The sequence below is a fragment of the Etheostoma spectabile genome, chromosome 17, assembly GCF_008692095.1.
Source record: "Etheostoma spectabile isolate EspeVRDwgs_2016 chromosome 17, UIUC_Espe_1.0, whole genome shotgun sequence".
In the NCBI taxonomy this organism is placed as follows: Eukaryota; Metazoa; Chordata; class Actinopteri; order Perciformes; family Percidae; genus Etheostoma; species Etheostoma spectabile.
This window is the reverse complement of record NC_045749.1, coordinates 14,695,828-14,713,519: the sequence shown is the minus strand read 5'-3', so window position 1 is coordinate 14,713,519 and position 17,692 is coordinate 14,695,828. Positions and strand designations below refer to the sequence as shown.

Genomic DNA, 17,692 nt, shown 5'->3' with positions numbered 1-17,692 from the left:
GGAAAGGGTTACATATGACAACATCAGGGCCAAAAGACCCCAAAAAGCATAACTCATTGAGACTCATTGTTTAAGTTCTTGGTCAAATTTCCAGACTTGAATTCTCTCAGTTTACTTTGAAATGAGGCAACTAAAGTATTTTTTTCCTTTATTAAGACTTGTTACAGGAAACCTTTGTGGCTCAAGAATAAGATTACTAAGACAATGTCATGGCAAGACATATGTGAATAGGAACACTTCACTGTGCCCAGTAACCAGTGGAGAAAGAAGTATTCAGATCCTTTACAAAGAAAAATACTAATACCACACTGAAAATACTCTGTTACAAGTAAAGGTCCTGCTTTGAAAGTGTTACTTAAGTAAAATTATGTAAGTGTCATCGGAAAAATGTACTAAATGTACTAAAGTAAAAGTACTCAATGCAGAAAAATGAAAAAAGCCTTGAAAGCGTCAAAACATTGTCAAAGCATCAAACAAAGCACTAAAAAAAAGAGCGTCAAAGTGGGCGTTAAAACACTTCATTTCAGTTGTACTTGTTGGCCAAGTATCATTAGTGCTAGGGTAGTTTCATTTAAATGTACTGTATAATAAAAAATGTATTTTATAAACTTACTTGTAAAGTAACTAGTAACTAAAGCTGTCAGATTAAAGTAGTGGAGTTAAAAGTACAAAATTTCCCTCTGAAATGTAGTGGAGTAAAAGTAGAAAGAGGTATAAAAAGAAAAAACTCAAGTACAGTACAATTACTTTAAATGTTTACTCAAGTACAGTACTTGAGTAATTATACGTAGTTACATTCCATCACTGAAGGTAACCTGCATAGCTTCAGACGCAATATTGCCTGCATAGCTTCTGTGCCTCATTCAAAATTCATCCGCTTTCCTCTAGGGAGAAATTTGTAGTCATACAGTACTAAAAAAAGACTGATAAAAACAATAGTAGCCCCCTGCTCATTAAAATGCATGTGGCATCTTACTCTTTAGTGAAAGCCTTTTCTTGTCTTTGTATGTGTGTGAACCTAAAAAGAAGCAAATCAATGTAGGAGAGTCTGATTGATATTCACTTCAGAGGGTGGAAGTGGGAGAGCCTGGGCTCACCACGGCACTCTGTGGGCTTTTGTTCCTGGCAGGTTGGACAGGCCTTCACTGTGAGGATGACATTAATGAGTGCCTTCCACGGCCCTGCAACCAGGGAATATGCATTCAGAATGATCCAGGCTATGGCTACACCTGTTTCTGTCGTCCTGGATTTGTGGTGAGGCTTCCCACCTTATTCCCCATCTCCCATATGTTTACTTTTTTTTTTACCCTTTACCCTCTTGCACCCAACTATTGAGTCCTCTTTTGGCACTAATCTACTGAACTTTTAAAATGTGTCATACCATTTCTCTTTGTTTTTTATAGTCTGAACATAATTTATTTATTCCCTTTTTAAGGCAGGTAAAGGAAATGCCTTTCTCTCAAATAGCAGGACTAAACTTTTCTTTTATTACAACTACTACTATTTTATATTAACAATGTACACAGCAAAACTGTTTTTTTTTATCTTAAGGTTGCACGTTAAAATTAAAATCTAAATTTGAGTTGTCAGTAGTCAGAAACTATCTTCCATCAAATTGGTTTTACTGTAGTTTTTTTAAGCCTTATTTTTGTTACATAATCTTATGTTCCTTACTTAATGCTAACTTAATTATTCAAGCTGTAAACTTTATATCCCATTTAGCATCGCAGAGGACACATCTGAAGGCTGTTTATTTTCCATACACAGGGGAGGAACTGTGAGCGCAACTATGATGATTGCCTGTTGAATCCATGTCCAGAAGCATTTTCTTGTGTAGATGGCATCAACAAGGTCAGCTGCCTGCCTCCTGTTACGGATGCTGTTCCCTTGGTGACTGTAGTCAAGAACACCACTCGCGGCTCCACAAGCAGGGTGCCAACGCCAACACTCAACACGACATCCACAGCTGAGCAATCCACAGGTACACAGCACACTGTCCATGCATGTAAGCGCATGCAGTTGGGTATATCCATTTAATGCTAAAGTTACTTTTCAGATTGGGATTTTACATTTTAAAAAAACATAACTAACTACTTGTATCTGTAGTAGATAACCTACAAGTAGCTCCACCTTATCCATCGTCAACAATAAAATGTTGCTTACACATTTTTACAGCATACTCATAACACTTCTTTTCTCTGGATTGAGTCGTTTAACTTTTGATACTTTTTTTATCACTGTTTTTTTTGATTATATTAAATATCTGTAAGATGATTTTATTTAAAATGGAGTATTCTTACACTGTTTACTTAAAGGAATACTTTCCCGATTTTAAACTAGCTCTGTGTCATTTTAGTGTGGGTATTGTGTGCGGAGGAACTATGTGTGGCTTCCCTTTTTGGTGCTGCCTTTGGTGCTTTGAGAGCTGCTACAATCCGCTGGTTGTTTTGCGGTTTGATGTTGTTTTGCATCACATGGCACTAAGATGACACAGAGCTGGATTTTAACCAGTAAAAAATCTCTTTAAGTAAATGATCTAAATACTTTTCCACCCCTGGGCATGTACAGAATGCAGTAGTATCCTAATGCTCTCTTTTAAGCAGACTTAAATGCAGTTTAGCTCAGTTCCTAATTGTGAAAGACGTGTAGAACTTCAAAGGCTGCATACATTTAAGAAGTTTAAATTTCGCATGAATTCAAATTAGTTTCTCATTTTTGAACTGTGTTTAGGATGTTTCTACATACTTTTGATAAGTTTCCTTTATGAGGACAAACTTTAGATCAATATGATTATGAATAACATGGCAACATAAATGTTTCTCAATCAAGTCATTCAATGAAGCTCCAATTACTACAGTATGCTATTGCTTCTATTTACATTATGTGTGCAAGAAAAGTGAAAGCCACTACACCAATCAATTATCACTGAAGGTGGCCCAGGGATGGAAATAAACACTACCGGTCAAAAGTTTTGCTTACAAATTTCCATTCCACTCCATTATAGACAGAATACCAGCTGATCTGAGTCGGTGGCTGATCTTTAATGCAATATCTACATTGCCCATCATCAGCAACCATTCATCCAATGTTCTAAAGGTACATTTTGTTTACTAATCTGATATCATTTTAAAAAGGTAACTGACAGAACATTGGAGAACCCTTTTGCAATTATTTAAGCGCACAATGTAATCTGAAAACTGCTGCCCTGGTTAAAAAAAACAATGCAACTATCTCAGCTGGTATTCTATCTATACTGGAGTGCAATGGAAATTTCAAAGTGAACCCAACTTTTGACCAGTAGAGTGTGTGTGTGTGTGTGTGTGTGTGTGTGTGTGGTGTGTGTGTGTGTGTTTGTGTGTGGTGGTGTGTGTTTTTGGTTTTTGTGTGTGTGTGTGTGTGTGTGTGTGTGTGTGTGTGTGTGTGTGTGTAAATATATACATATATATTTTACAAATTACAAAGCTATCCTTACCTTGTCCTTCCCACAAATATACTGTATTTGTGGCACAAGGTTTGCCAGTTTCGAATGAGAGAAGACTCCCACTGTGCTGGTACTCCAAATGGGATTTTAGAGCCTTTGGAACGGAGCGGGCGATGATGTATTAGGTTTGATTGAGAGATTGCTGTAGTTTTTGCAGCTGTGGTGAAAGAAAATCCTGTTAAAATATAATGTTGTATTGGCCACTAAAGTGCATTTTCTATTTCTATTCGAGAACAAGAATTTGAAAGCGCAATAAGTCCAATCAGTATTTGGCTTTATATCCTTTAACTCTAAAATAAAGACACAGGACACAATATGTTCTACGTTATTGGTATTGGATTCAGTCATCTATGTGAGAGGAGGAATTCGGAGCACTGGGCAGATTGGTACTCCTTGACAGATGAGGTCTGTCTACCTTTGAAACTGTTCACAGAGCTGTAAAACAGACCAATTGAACACAGACGAGCTTGAAACAATTCATTGAGACACTCTGAAAATCACTGTGGGCCAAACATAATGGAGTCTGCCCCGCTGCAGCTGATCCAGCTCTCATCCAGTACATATTGCATTGGTTTGGAGAGGGTTAAATATAGACACAAGAAAGAAAAACATACCCAAGCATCTACACACCAAAACATATCTTCACACATTCACATATACGTGCATAGTAAATAAGTAAGAGGACCCAGAAACTCACGAGTTTATCTAACTAGGTCACAATCTAAACACATGCAGTGCCCCTGGTGCTGCTTGAAATAGACTCAGACAGTGCTCCTTTAAACCTAAGAGTGCTCCACAACCTTTGATAAATACCAAGTCAATGGAAATTTAAACATAGAAGGGCTAGTTAATATGTTATTCTGACCGGGTACTATTAAAAATTAAAGTTTGAAGTAAAAAATGAATTTGGTTCAGTTCACCAAAACTAGTAGCTACAAAAAGAAACCTTATTCCACTGATTGAGATGATTGTTTTCGGGGTTTTTTTTTGCCATCACTATACTTTCAATGCTGAGCTCCACAACATTTTAGCTTTACAATATGAGAGCTGATGGGAATCTAGAGAGGACACTGCTGGTGGAGGGAGGCTTACTGCAGCTAAGCCACGATTTGGTTGACTTTCCTTGGAGTGATCACCACAGCACAGGTGAAGCTGTTATCTTTTGCTGCCACGTGTAGCCGAAATGAAATTACTTAAGCTTCTCAAAATCAACTTGATGAGTAAGAGGTTAGCCAGAGGGTCCTTTCAAGCATGCAGCACCTGTTTCATGGCAGCCACCTTTGTGAACTTCACATTTACATGTATGCATTTGTTTTGTGAAGCACTAATTTTTGTTAGCATGTTTGTTTATGATTGAGTTGACAGTTCCTAAATAGTTTGCCTATAACCATTTCGATATATTCAGGGACACAACTTTGCAAGTGAGTCATGATGGCGCCCGCATGATGTGCACAGTTATGAATATTCATGAGAAAAGGCTCCGCGAGATGGAAAAAGCAGTGTCTAATTTTGTCACTTCAGCTGCAGTTTATGGCCTCTGTGCTCTTGTACAGTAACTGTCTATGCAGTGTTTTGGAGTCATTTCATCTGTTATTTTTAAAACCAGACAAAAAGGATATGCTTAGAAAAAAGCCATATTATATTTAGGGGTTTATTCCTCTGTGTATGTCAGCAGTATAATAATATTCAACTAAATCTTCTTACATCAAATATCTTGAATTAAAGACATTTTCTGCCAGTTTTGTAGGTACAGTACAGAATGACCTTTTGGCTTCCCTCAGGGCTCTGAAATTGCAAGTGTCCAAGAATGGTCCTCAGCAGTATTTTATCTCTGTCCTGTGACAAGTTCAATCAGTTAGTCTATTACCATACCTCATAAATCAGGGATGAAATAGGCCTTATGTCCTGCCTTTTTTTTTTTATAAATGGGACATTGAGTCTGTATCAATTAAATCTCGCCGCCCAAAGTCTATCTTCATAAGTCCACATTTCTCCAAATTTATTTTTTCTAGTGGAATATGTTGTGCTTTCTGACATCTGCATGCGGTCTGTGCTGCAACATTGTGCTCCACCTTTCTAAGTTACATTAAATAAGACTAATATCAATTTTTCTTACCTCTTTAATGGATTATGTATTAAGACTGGTTCTAATTAAAAATGATCCGAAAGATTTATATCAAGGAATATTTCCACTGTGATTACTTTTTTCCCCCATTGAAACTATAAAAGTTTTTGAACAGAGTACAGTAGTGACAAACTCCTTGGTCAGCATTATGTTAGCCATTTTTTTCCCTCTTAAAGCAGTAAAGAAAATAGTGATTGTAAAAGTAAAAACAAATTAGGATACAGTTACAATTGTACAAAAATGTGTTCATTGAGATTACACCTAGTCTCACGTTGCCAGACCTTTCTCCACAGGGCTGTGTTTGCGCGGAAGTATGATTTAGCCCAACTAGTTATTAGAGATGTGGATAAGACATTCTGGTATGAGAATCTATGGTAGCGGTAAAATCAAGAGACCTGTAGAGGAAAGACTGAAGCTAACTTCTAATGAGGTGTGATACTGCCTCCTGGCAGCAGCCTCAGACTGCATCAAAGACTACATCAGACTAAACAAGGCTTTAAAATGAATGAATAGCTTTCTCTCTGAGGGGTAATTTTCCATCATCAGCATTGGCAAACCCCATTGTCAGGAGTGAAGCAGTAGACAGCACAACGTTGTTGCTGTGTGCATTTATACTCATTAACTCACAGATCACAGTAGGTCTGCGTCCAATAATTCTCCTTTTTTTGTCAGAGGATTTCCCGCCGGGTATTGGTCATATTGCTCTTTGGAGAAAGTGTGGGTAGTTAGGTTAGCTTGTTTGCCAAATGCCCTAAGGGGCCCACTGTCAGATCAAAGGGGGTTTGGCCTATTAGGACTTGACGTGTAACAAATATTGATAAAGGTCTCACTCGCGGCTGCCCGATTAATCATGGCAACAACTTTAAAGGAGCTTTACTGATTCCTCTAGTGTAATGATTGTATTTTTCAGACAAGAACAGACAGAGCATGAGACAGGTGCATCGAGGAATGCTTTTAATTTTAACAGGCTCTCTGGTTTGACTTTTCTGCAACAAATTGCACCACTTCCTTCAAATGAGAAATATATTGAGCATGAGCAACCCTAATGCTTGCCTCCAATTGCAGTCTTTTAAGTTTGTCTGCGTCACTACCCCCAATAAGCTGGTGGGCAGTGGAACTTTTACTGAAATATCCCATAATTGTCCATTCTCATGGATGATAAAAGCCAAGTTATTCCACTATAAAATGAGGCATGTAATAAACTTGTATGAATACCTTCATTTCAGCCAAGACTCCTCTCTTGCCTAATATAGGGCCATTTGCATGCTTCACAGCTTTTTGGCAAATAAGACTTACAGTATGCCTGTACAGTGTGCAAAAGAAAAAAAACTGTGATGCTACCCGAGCCCTGAAAGCCTTTTTTTCTGCTTTCAAAAATAATAATTATCAAATTTTTTTCCTTCCCACACTAAATGCCTGTGCTGTGCTGATGTATTCCATCCATGTTGCCAAGGTTATATGATGGAAACAGGTCACATTTAAATGTAAAACTATTTATTACAACTATTTTATTTTTTGTTTAAGCTTTATTTTCTTATTCTCCTTTTTTCTTTGTTGTGTAAGGAAGACAGGCAGAGCAAGCTTTCCATTGCATGGTGTAAGTTGTCTTTACTGTGCATATGACGAATAGATAAACATCTTGAATCTATTGCAGCAACATGCAGTAGTGTGTGCAACCACAGAATAACTAAACCAAAAACTCCATGTTCAAGCCCCTTAGACCTTTTTCACTGTAGACCTTTTGACCTATCATAGTAAGAAAAGCACAGCTGAAATTGATAACCTTAACAATGGCTCAATTCTATCAAGAGTCCCAGTAATCTAGTTCAGTGAGTCAGTATGCAAAATACCAGGGCCTCTTCTAAGGGGAATGCAGCCATCATTAATGGTTTTGAATATGCCTGTGCTTTTCCTACTATAACATGTCAACATGTCTGCCGTGAAAAAGGTCCATTGGCAACAAGCATCTGTCTTGCTGAGGTGTCCTTAGCCAGACTTCATTCAAGAGTCTCCATTACTTCTGAGGTTGATGTTATGTATCTCACCCTGTGCACTGACCTCCCTGTGGAGGAAGCATGTGAAAAGTTGAATTCCCTTTTTCAGGGATCAATAGCGAATCTCAGCAGAATTGACAGTTAGATGCATAAACTGCACTGTGTCTTGCTTTTGTTTACACTTTTCCCCCATTTCACCTTTCTATATTTTTTTGTTTCCCAGTTTCAAGCTACATTCAGTACTTTGGGAATTCTTACCTGGAGTTTGAGGGAATTCAACTCAGCACATTCAACAACATCACTGTGAGATTTCAGACTCAAGTGGCCCAGGGAACCATACTTTATGTGGACCAAGGACCCACTAACGGTGATTTATTTTTTTTGAAACTCTTCATCCTGGATGGAATCTTGCAGGTAATACTCAAGTTATATACTATAGTTCAGTCTTCTAGACACAACATCAATTTTTCTTATATTTGCCCATGAAAGACTGCTATCACACGGCCAATTTATACAGCTCATAGAGCAGTAAAACCTCTTTACACTCTCTCTGTTTCAGTATGTATTTTGCTGTAACAAAGAGGAAGCGGTTACACGGATCAGTACTTTAATTCATGTTGATGATGGGAAGGTTCACATTGTTAATATCAGGTATGTTCTTTGTTAAATATATATCAACCTTTTGAATCTAGGTGTGAAGATTCTGTGTTGTAGTCAATTAATATTCCATTTATAGAAAAAGCTATGCTGATGGAATGTGAGAAAAAAGCATGTTCTATCAGAAGTAAATGAGATTGATTGATCACATTTTACAGCTTGAATTCACAGGTTGTATTAACAAACACATCAACCCAGATGCAGTGTGTTATGTATGTGCTTCAGGCAAGAACATAATTTCTATAAAGAAAAAAAGAGGCACATTCACGATAAGCTACTTACAGAAGGTCTCAGTAATATACAAGTTGTGTTCAAATAGTGTTAGCACTTCAGGTGGTATTAGCTTGATCCCTAGTTATCCACTCATTTCAAGTGTGGCAGACATTTTCTTCAGAGAAGGGCTGTAACTAATACCGGGGGAAGATACATAATTGGCAGGAATCACCAGCCTGAGAATTTAGATGTTATTACGAATGAGCAAATGGGCTTACATTTTAAAGAACTAAAGCAAACGTCAGAATGTGCCTATTAAAATGCATTAGTGATCACTGACCATGTTTTATTGGCTGTTCTAAAGTCTTCATTTGCAGTTTTTCATTACGAAAAGATTAACAAGCAAGAGCCTAGCACAAAATCAATGTTTAAATGATTTAATGTGAGGCTGTGGCCCCTTTAGTTATATTGTTCCGAAGCACAATCTTGCTGCCAGCCCTCTCCATTATATTTTGACGTGAGGAAGATTGTGGTTCAGTTTCAAGACACAAAGTGTATTATGTATGAGCTGGAAGCTGAAACAAAGTGGCTAATGATTAACTCATATCAAATCAGTTTACCTTGCATTTGAGAGGAGTGTGTAGAGATTTTTTTCAGTGTTGCAGAGAGCCCATATCTTTTTTTTTGTTGCAGAAGTTCTGTTCAGGCAGAGTTAATAATTTGTAAAATAATCTTCCGTTTCTTTAGATTGATCCAAAGGACTGAGATTAAGAGACTGAGAAGGACATTTATGAAGTTTTTCTGAAGATGAAATTTTAAGATAGATAAGCACAGATACAAGGTGCAGCTAATACAGCAAGCTACTAAAGGTGATTATGAACATACTGTGCCAAAGGTGAGCAAATGATCTCCTGTGGAAACAAAGCTGATTGGGAAGGTTGCCTCGTGCTTCTTGGCAGAAAGCTGCACTGCCCTAAATATGCAAGTGCAGCTAGAAAGGCCTATCAGGTTTAAGGGGCTGCAACGCCCCACCCCTGTTTTTTTTTCTGCAATAAAAATAAAACAGCAGTATGAATCAATCATAATGTTCCGTACCAACCCCTTAGAGACATTGTAAGAAAGAGAGCTGTCATAACTAGAGGGTTGGGAGTATGGAAAAATGGTTCCTGGTGTCACAAAGCAAATTCTTTGTAATTGTCTGATGGCCGAGTCCGTCCATCTTTGTCTGATTTGACCCAGAGCTACAACACCGCGGCTATCCTCAACGTCACCGCCTTACTCATTATAGACTTTTAATATATCTTCCCGTCAAAGACGCTTTTCAATATGTTAAATAGAAACCCAGTGGGGCTGACTTCTCAAGGACAGTGAGCACAGTGCCCTCTGGCTGCTGGCCAGGCCGCTCTGGCAGACTGCTTCTAAATTAACCGCTTCTCCACGCTGGCTCTAGAGGAAGGACTTATGCAGCTCGGAGTTAGTGCCCTGAGTGTTTAGCCGGCATATGCAACAGCCTGCAAAGTACAGGCTTAACAAATCAGACTAGATTGCTTTGTGGACCTCCTAACTTCCTCTCAGGGAACAAGGGGTATCAGGAGACACTAGAGAGGATACTGTGCATCCGTGGCCAGAGTACCCTCAAGCTGCAGATGGTTAGTTCAGAATCTGCACTTAGGTAATTATCTGCACTCCCCTGTTGTTTCAAAGTGGAGAATTAGTTTTTGCAATCTACGAATGTCTGTGTCAATTACAAACAGTATTTTACATCTCAGCATTTAATATTTCACTCTCAGACCACTGTTATATAATAGGATTTTGAAATTCCATGTTATCTGCAAGAGGAAGTTGACAAAACATTTATTTTCTCATCAAAGCAACAAAAGTTCCTTCCTTTTTGATTTACAGAAATACAGATGTTTTTGGGAAAGGGTTTGTGAATATCTGAAAATATTAACTGAAGACCCCTTGTACATCCCCACTCTTCACCAAATTGCATGCTGAAAACTTTTAAGTTACTACAACTAGTGTACCTGTGCTTGCTGTACATTCTTTTATAGACAACACCTGACCCCGTGTGAGGCAGAACTAACTCTTTCTGGTCATGAGCAGATCAAAAGTACAGCAAGTAATTACTGGTTGGGACACATCATGCAAAGGACGAACCACATCTTCACAGGTGGTCTGCCACAACAATATGTATCCAATCAGGTAAGACTGAAGAAGTCCTGAGTAGTTTACCTGCTGAAATCATAATGCTCTTATACATACAGTGGCTTGCACTGTATTGTATGCATGGTTTACACACCCATGCTAAAGCTGACTAAAAAGAGGAATAAAAAAAAATCCTTGGGAAATGGGTCTTTATGCCTTAGTTAAAAAAAAAGAAAAATAAAAGGAAAAATCCAACCTTTAAGGACACCAATTTTTTTTGTGAAGGAATAATGTATCGTGAATAAATAAGTGTTCTTCCTAAAAATACAGAGAGCATAAGTATAAACACCCATTTGTTAAATTCCCATAGAGGCAGGCAGATTGTTATTTTTAAAGGCCAGTTATTTCATGGATCCAGGATACCATGCATCCTGATGACGTTGCCTTGGTTTTTGGAATTAAAATAGCCCCACATCTTTCCACAAGATCATCTGTCAATGTAAATTAAACCAGCTATTAGGCTAACTGAAATAAAACCATGACAATCTCTAGGTATGGTGAAGGGTATGTGATGATGTGGGGCTATTTTAATTCCAAAGGCCAAGGGAACTCTATCATCTTGGATCCATGAAATAACTGGCCTTAAAAATAAAAATCTTCCTGCCTCTATGGGAATTTAACATAGAGGTGTGTATATTTATGCGTCCTGTACTTTAAGGAAGAGCATTTATTTATTTACAATACATTATTCATTCATAAAAAAAAATTGTTGTTCTTAAAGGTTGGATTTTTGCTATTTGATTTGAATAAAGACATTAAGATCCATTTCCAAAAGATGTTTTTTTATTACTCTTTTTAGTCAACTTTAGCATGGGTGTGTAAACTTAATATAGAATATTATAATATATATGAAATATACAGTATATTGTTAAAATTACATATTAATGAAAAAAACTGTTAAAGATAAGATAGGACTGCTAAAACAATCAATTGTCTAATTAAAACTTTGTTGTTTTTTCCATTAGAGAGCGAAACCTTTCCACAACTATACTGGCTGCATTGAAATAATTAAAATTAATAAACTCAGGAGCTTTTACACATCTGATGCTATCGCCGGCAGCAACATAGACCAATGCAGGTAAAATTAAAAAAGAAAATCTTGATATTGTCTCATTTTAACACAACATGTTGCATAGTTTTCCTGGGTTTACACAAAAAACAAACCTCCCCAACACATAAACACATTTACGTTTTAATATTTTTGATACTTGGATAATAAATTATAACAAACACCAGTAGTAACATGTTGCTCTATCTGATGCAGTGGGGGAAATCTGACCACTTATTGTGATAAATAACTCTTGAGTTTTCCTCTCTGCCTGGGATTGTACTCAAAAATCTGTCTACTTGGTAAATGACTGCACTTTACATTCCCCCTAAATGAATGTGTACATTTAGCTGCACATGAATGTAGTTCATATCTTTAGCCTTAAAAGCAAACCATTCTAATGTTAAATGGACTTTGTGCCCACTCAAACGACTAAAACTTTTGCCCAATTGTACAGAGATACTTTGTATGCCATCGAAGCCTCAACAACAAGTTCTTCAAGTTTGACAACTCAATCAACCCCCCCTGACACTGTGAACACAACAACAACAACAATGGCAGCTCCCTCACAAACACCAAAACCTCCTCTGCATGGACCTCAAGTTTGCCGGGACGATCTTTGCCACAACGGAGGAACATGTCATTGGCTGCAGCTGTCTAGTGGAGCTCTGCCTTCCTGTCACTGCCCGCTTCATTTTACTGGAGCTTATTGTGAGAAAGGTAGGCTTGGACAGTTTTTTTTCGCCAGTTTATATACACACACACACACACACACACACAGGCAGTGAAAGCTTAAAACCTACTGTACTGTGACCTCCATAGTGGTATCATGAAGAGCCAGCCAACAAATTATGTTGGTTAATATATGCTGAGCCTCTTTGGCTAATAGGTTTCACTATGAGGGAGAATAGAGTGAGCTGCATTAAGAATTTTGAGCGATGTGAATTATTCAGGATATGATTAATGAAATGAAAGATCCCTATAAGCAGCTTGAACCATCGCTGTGTGTCCATGTTCACCTCCAACGCTTATTGAGAATGAGAAAACGACCTTGCAGCACTTGCTCAACATGCAGCTAGAGCTCCCACCCCTGTCCCCACCAAAAATATTTATTTTGTACCAACTGCTCCGACACTTCCGATGCTAAGGAGACAGCATTACTAGCCACACATACTAAAAAGTATTTCCTTTGCAGATTTCTTCTCATTGCACTTATAATGTAGCTACTTCTCTAGTTATGCATGGTATGTAGGAAATAGCCTCTTGTATATTTTGCAGTTGTGGTAATTCTCTGTCAACAGCAGTAACATTAACAATGTAAATCATTTTTTGTGTGCTTGATTATCTGTCTTTTACCTGTCTCGCTATGTACAGTAGGAGGATTTAGGTACATGTAATGCCCCCCCCCCCATACAGTGATTGACCAATCGTAGTTCAGCATTCATAACTAGGAACGTAACATAACGGAAAGCTTCTCTCTGTCTCTGCAACTCATAGAGCATTGCACTCACAATGCTGTCAGTCATGGCTTTTAATCAAGGAGCATATGTGCTATACATTTTTACCCTTGGGAATATGGTAAGTGAAGGCAATACTTATTAGAATTTTAGAGAGTTTCAGCAATGAAATCTAGATTGATCATCACCTTTCCAACCCCTGAACGTGATAGAGGCTGATAGCATAATCTTGTATTTACAGAATACACGGAAATCTGACAGAAGGCCGCCCAAAGCTAATTTTAACAGCCAGTGACATGGTTCAAGCAGCCTGTGTGCATCTTACACCATTATTTGACAACTCTGCCATGTGTTCTAAATATGCAAATTTACAGGTGTTTAATTAATCTAGTGAAATGTTATTTGTCTCTTCAGGCACTGTAACAAAATGGTGCTATTTTAAGGATTTCACTATCTTTTGTTTTTCCCGTGGGAGAGTGTTATGTGATGCTTACATGACAGAGATTCTGCTTTGCTAAGCCAATTATTAAATAAGCTTTGGCCAACTTCTTAGCAGCCAGTTGTTAATAATGAAAATGAGTCCTTCATTGATTCATTCACTCATGTATTCATTCTTTTTTTCTCACCATTTTACCTTTCAGGTAATTATAGTGTGCCACAAAACATAATCACAGCACATTAACCCTTTCCATTGACATATTGCCTGTGTGACAATGTGTAAGCTTACTTTACTCATTGGAAATTAAACCTGATATGCCAAAGATGCATAATGACCTGACTATGTGATGTTATAATGCACACTAATGCAATATATGCCTTACATTCCCTCCACCATACCTATGCAATGAATCATGTGTTCTACATTCTCACAATTTTTTAAAAATCAATCATAAAAGTGACTTTCACCCAGCCTTTTCCATACCATAAAGTAGGTTCCTGCTAATCCCTCAACTTGTCACACTCATAAACTTTTCCTTTAAATACTAGCACTGCCCTTTTAGAATAATTTCTGCTGAGTTTGAGGATTTGCTCTGCCTCAAAAGCAGTTCAGTCTCTCAGGTTAACAGGCTGCAATCTCATATGAACACTCATCCAGCGATGTGCTTTGCAACACTAGTTCTGATAGCAGGCAGAGGGAGTCCAGAGGCTGTTTACATGCTGACAAAGTCTGTGAAAATGTGCTACAGCGACTTTGCTTGGCGACAGCCTTGTCTTCACATCTTATTGAATTAAGACTAGACATAAGAAAAGAATAAGTGAGAATATAGATGCGTCCTTCTACCCAGTGACTAATGATGTGGACCTTTTTGTCTCTTTGATTTTATCATTTGATTAAAAGTTGTCTCCAATGTTAGCTAACTCTCTTTTAGCTCTGTATTTTTTGTGTCCACCAGCTCATGAGAAAACTATCCGTTTTTTTAGCTGCTAAATACTTCACTATGTTCACCAGCTAGTCGCTAACTATGTCTGTTTTCAGTTTGGTGCTGAGCAGGTGGCATACAGTGAGTTTTTTAGGCTATATACCACTAACTGAATATGCGATACTACAACTGGGATTGGCAATAAAATTGACATGCACAGCAAAGTTTGTAACTCCCCTTCGTAGCTAAAATGTCAGGTTTTATTCTGTCAAATGTATTACTGGAACTGATTTACAAGCCTATCTCAGACACACAGAATGTCTACACACATCTACGATATCACCAAATCGGTTAAATCACTAAGATTATATTGATTTTCTTCTTCATATCACATGAAGACTGTAAATCCAAAGCAGCTTTCAGACTTGTTTCTCAGTTAGATTTAGTTGGTATGTTACTATGTGTAAATAAGAAAGCGTGTAATCTGCGAGTCTCAGTCTCTTGTGTTTGGACCCTAATCCCGGCCGGTGCCAGGTTGTTGAGTGAGTATTTGATCATGATCAAATAGCCAACCATAAGACAGGTTTTGTCAAGATAAAGCCAGTTTATGTGGCCATGTCAGAGTTTTGAGCTATGATAAATTATCTCTCTAAAAAAGACGCATTGGGTCATAGACCTTGCCAAAGACATTCTGTCAAGTATGTGAGCATTCAATTGAAATCTAAGTGATCACAAAAATTAGTTATCGCAAGGTATGGAACTAAGCAAAAAAAAGGAAACCAGTGAGGCAGGAAATTATTCAGACTTGGTCTGTATTGATCATGACCTCCTTTTACGGCTCATTACCTTATGTCCTTACTTCTCGTATATTTGAAGCTGTGATGTAGGCCAAAGGAATAAGCTGAGAACAGGTTTGTCCCATTTATGTCTTTTCAGCAACTTTCACCTTACCATGACATCAATCCTAATAAGAATGTGTGTCCTTTTTCTCATTTAGTTATATTTTGGTGTAAACTACAGAACTTGGCTTTGTCAAATTAGTTGCTTCTAAATTCTCTTTTTACCTTTACCCTCTTCAATCTCATCTAACCCCAATAATTACTCATATTCTTTTTTGCTATGTAAATTTATTTTATTACAATATTTAACTGCAAAACATGAGGTTAATTGACTCTGATGCTATTCAATGTGTGTTATTTGAAAAGAAAAACAAAATGATAAAAATAGATATAAATTGCCCCTCAGCGCAGGTAATGTTTTCATAGACCAGGACCAGAAAGAATCCTGTAAATGCTGTTTTCAAACGTTGAGAAAAATAAGTTTTTAGGGTGAGATTTTCCTGTTTTTGTGTTTGACATTAATGGGACCTGATGAGGGGTTGTCGACTTCCTGCTTTGCCAACACACTGCTTAGGTGCTGCCAGCTCTTTTTGTGAGCATCTAGTGTGTCTTTGCTGTAATTGCTGGTGCCTTTAAAATGAGCCAGCTCAATCTGCCTTACTCAGAAATTGCCAACAAACATTACAGGATTGATTCATTATTTTCAGTCCAAGGAAACAGCTCCTTCCACAACAAAAGTAACAGTTTTTTATTTTCTCTTTGCAATTTCAAGTATTTGCTTTCATGTCTGCTCCATTTAACTCTTTGCGCAACTCTGAAAAGTCATTCACTCTGATTGGTCGGGAGAAGAGCCAGATTCAAGTGTCAGAGCCCACATACGAAGATAACAGGATTATGACCATTTGAAAAATGGTGCAACCAGAAACTCTTTTTGGGTGTTGGTCTGGTGACTGATCATTAAACTGGACAAAGTCTGTGGCTTAGTAGCCCCCAAGCCACTGAGGAGTCGTTATTGTCAACCGCTCGCTGATATTTTTACTGATTATATAACTTGGCTCCTTTTCTAGCAGGCCATTTTAAGGATAAGCTATTATGAATGACTGACGCTTGCTGTCCACCAGTAGTGTCTGACTTATAGAGCAGGCAGTAAATTACATTGAAGAGCAGCATCACCTAGTCTTCTCTTCTTTGAATATCCAATTTTAGGTCACAATACATGGGCTAAAAATTGACCTTGAGTCAATGACAGATAATCAATTTTTGGTCCAGTTTAAATTGTGCCATGCATTTCACAAATGATATGTGTAAATTTAAAAGATAATTTTACATGTCAAGAGATAAACTATTTCAAGTAAAGAAGTTGAATAACATTAGGTTTTGTGTGAGATCCCTTAGTGAACTACATCTCTTGTCTCTTCTCGAACAATACACTTCACCAGAGAAATATGGCTGTCTCCTTGTCGAGTTTTGCCGTCTTCTTCCAAGACGAAGGTAGAAATATCAAAGGAGGTAAAATCAATTATAAATCGGTTCATGTTGAGAGCTGCAGCTGCTCAAATGGAGTAAAGGGAAAACGTGGTGACTTGTAGCCCTTCTAATTACGTATTGTCCCATAGCATTTTACTTAACTATCTTGTGACAAATGGTGACATTCATGTAACATCATTTTTTATTTTGAAAAACAGCATACATGTAATCCAAGGCACAAGTCGATCGGGACCAGAAAATAGTTTGTCTTTTGCCATTGACCACCGCCATTTTTTCAGTTGTTTCGGTTGTGTTCAGAATAATAGCAGTGTGTATAAAAAAGTGAATAATGCTCAAAAGCCATAGAATAGTTTTTAATTCCATAATATCAATGCATTGGGAACACTACACATTCAATTCTAAATCGAAACATGACCAAAATTGAGTTTGTGTTATACCTTTACAGAAAGTGAAGAAAAGGGAATATTGGGCTGTTTGAATCACTGCACTAATATTTAGTTGCATAATTATTATTTCTGAGAACTGCTTCACATCTGTGTTACATGTAGTCACCCAACTTCTGGCACCTGTGAACAGGTATTCCAGCCCAGGACCATTGAACTACATTCCATAATTCCTCTGCAATACTGGGTTTTGTCTAAGAAACAGCATTTTTGATGTCACCCTACAAGTCTTCTATGGGATTGAGGTCCGAGGTTTGGGCTGGCCACTCCAATCTTGCTCATCTGGAACAAAGACTTTGCTCGCTTACTGATGTGTTTTGGGTCATATTCTTGTTGAAAGACCCATTTTAAAGGCATTTCCTCTTCAGCATAAGACAA

The 17,692-nt window shown here is 37.7% G+C and overlaps 1 protein-coding gene and 1 long non-coding RNA gene across 4 annotated transcripts in view; one reads left to right on the top strand and one right to left on the bottom strand.

The window, feature by feature from the left end:
• Nucleotides 1-17,692, top strand: part of eys (eyes shut homolog) — a 175,281-nt gene that overhangs the window by 101,223 nt on the left and 56,366 nt on the right. For all 3 annotated transcript variants that reach the window (XM_032540683.1, XM_032540682.1, XM_032540685.1), the window contains 7 exons: nt 1,130-1,254; nt 1,768-1,981; nt 7,824-8,014; nt 8,160-8,251; nt 10,525-10,675; nt 11,644-11,756; nt 12,184-12,446. In XM_032540683.1, the coding sequence (XP_032396574.1) occupies nt 1,130-1,254; nt 1,768-1,981; nt 7,824-8,014; nt 8,160-8,251; nt 10,525-10,675; nt 11,644-11,756; nt 12,184-12,446 (1,149 nt within the window). The remainder of the gene's footprint in view (nt 1-1,129; nt 1,255-1,767; nt 1,982-7,823; nt 8,015-8,159; nt 8,252-10,524; nt 10,676-11,643; nt 11,757-12,183; nt 12,447-17,692) is intronic.
• LOC116704926 (uncharacterized) overlaps nt 1-17,692 on the bottom strand; it is a 20,584-nt gene that overhangs the window by 1,679 nt on the left and 1,213 nt on the right. Inside the window, exons 2-3 of the long non-coding RNA XR_004335812.1 lie at nt 14,296-14,302; nt 4,675-4,679 (exon numbers count right to left, since the gene is read on the bottom strand). This is a non-coding gene — a long non-coding RNA (uncharacterized LOC116704926). The remainder of the gene's footprint in view (nt 1-4,674; nt 4,680-14,295; nt 14,303-17,692) is intronic.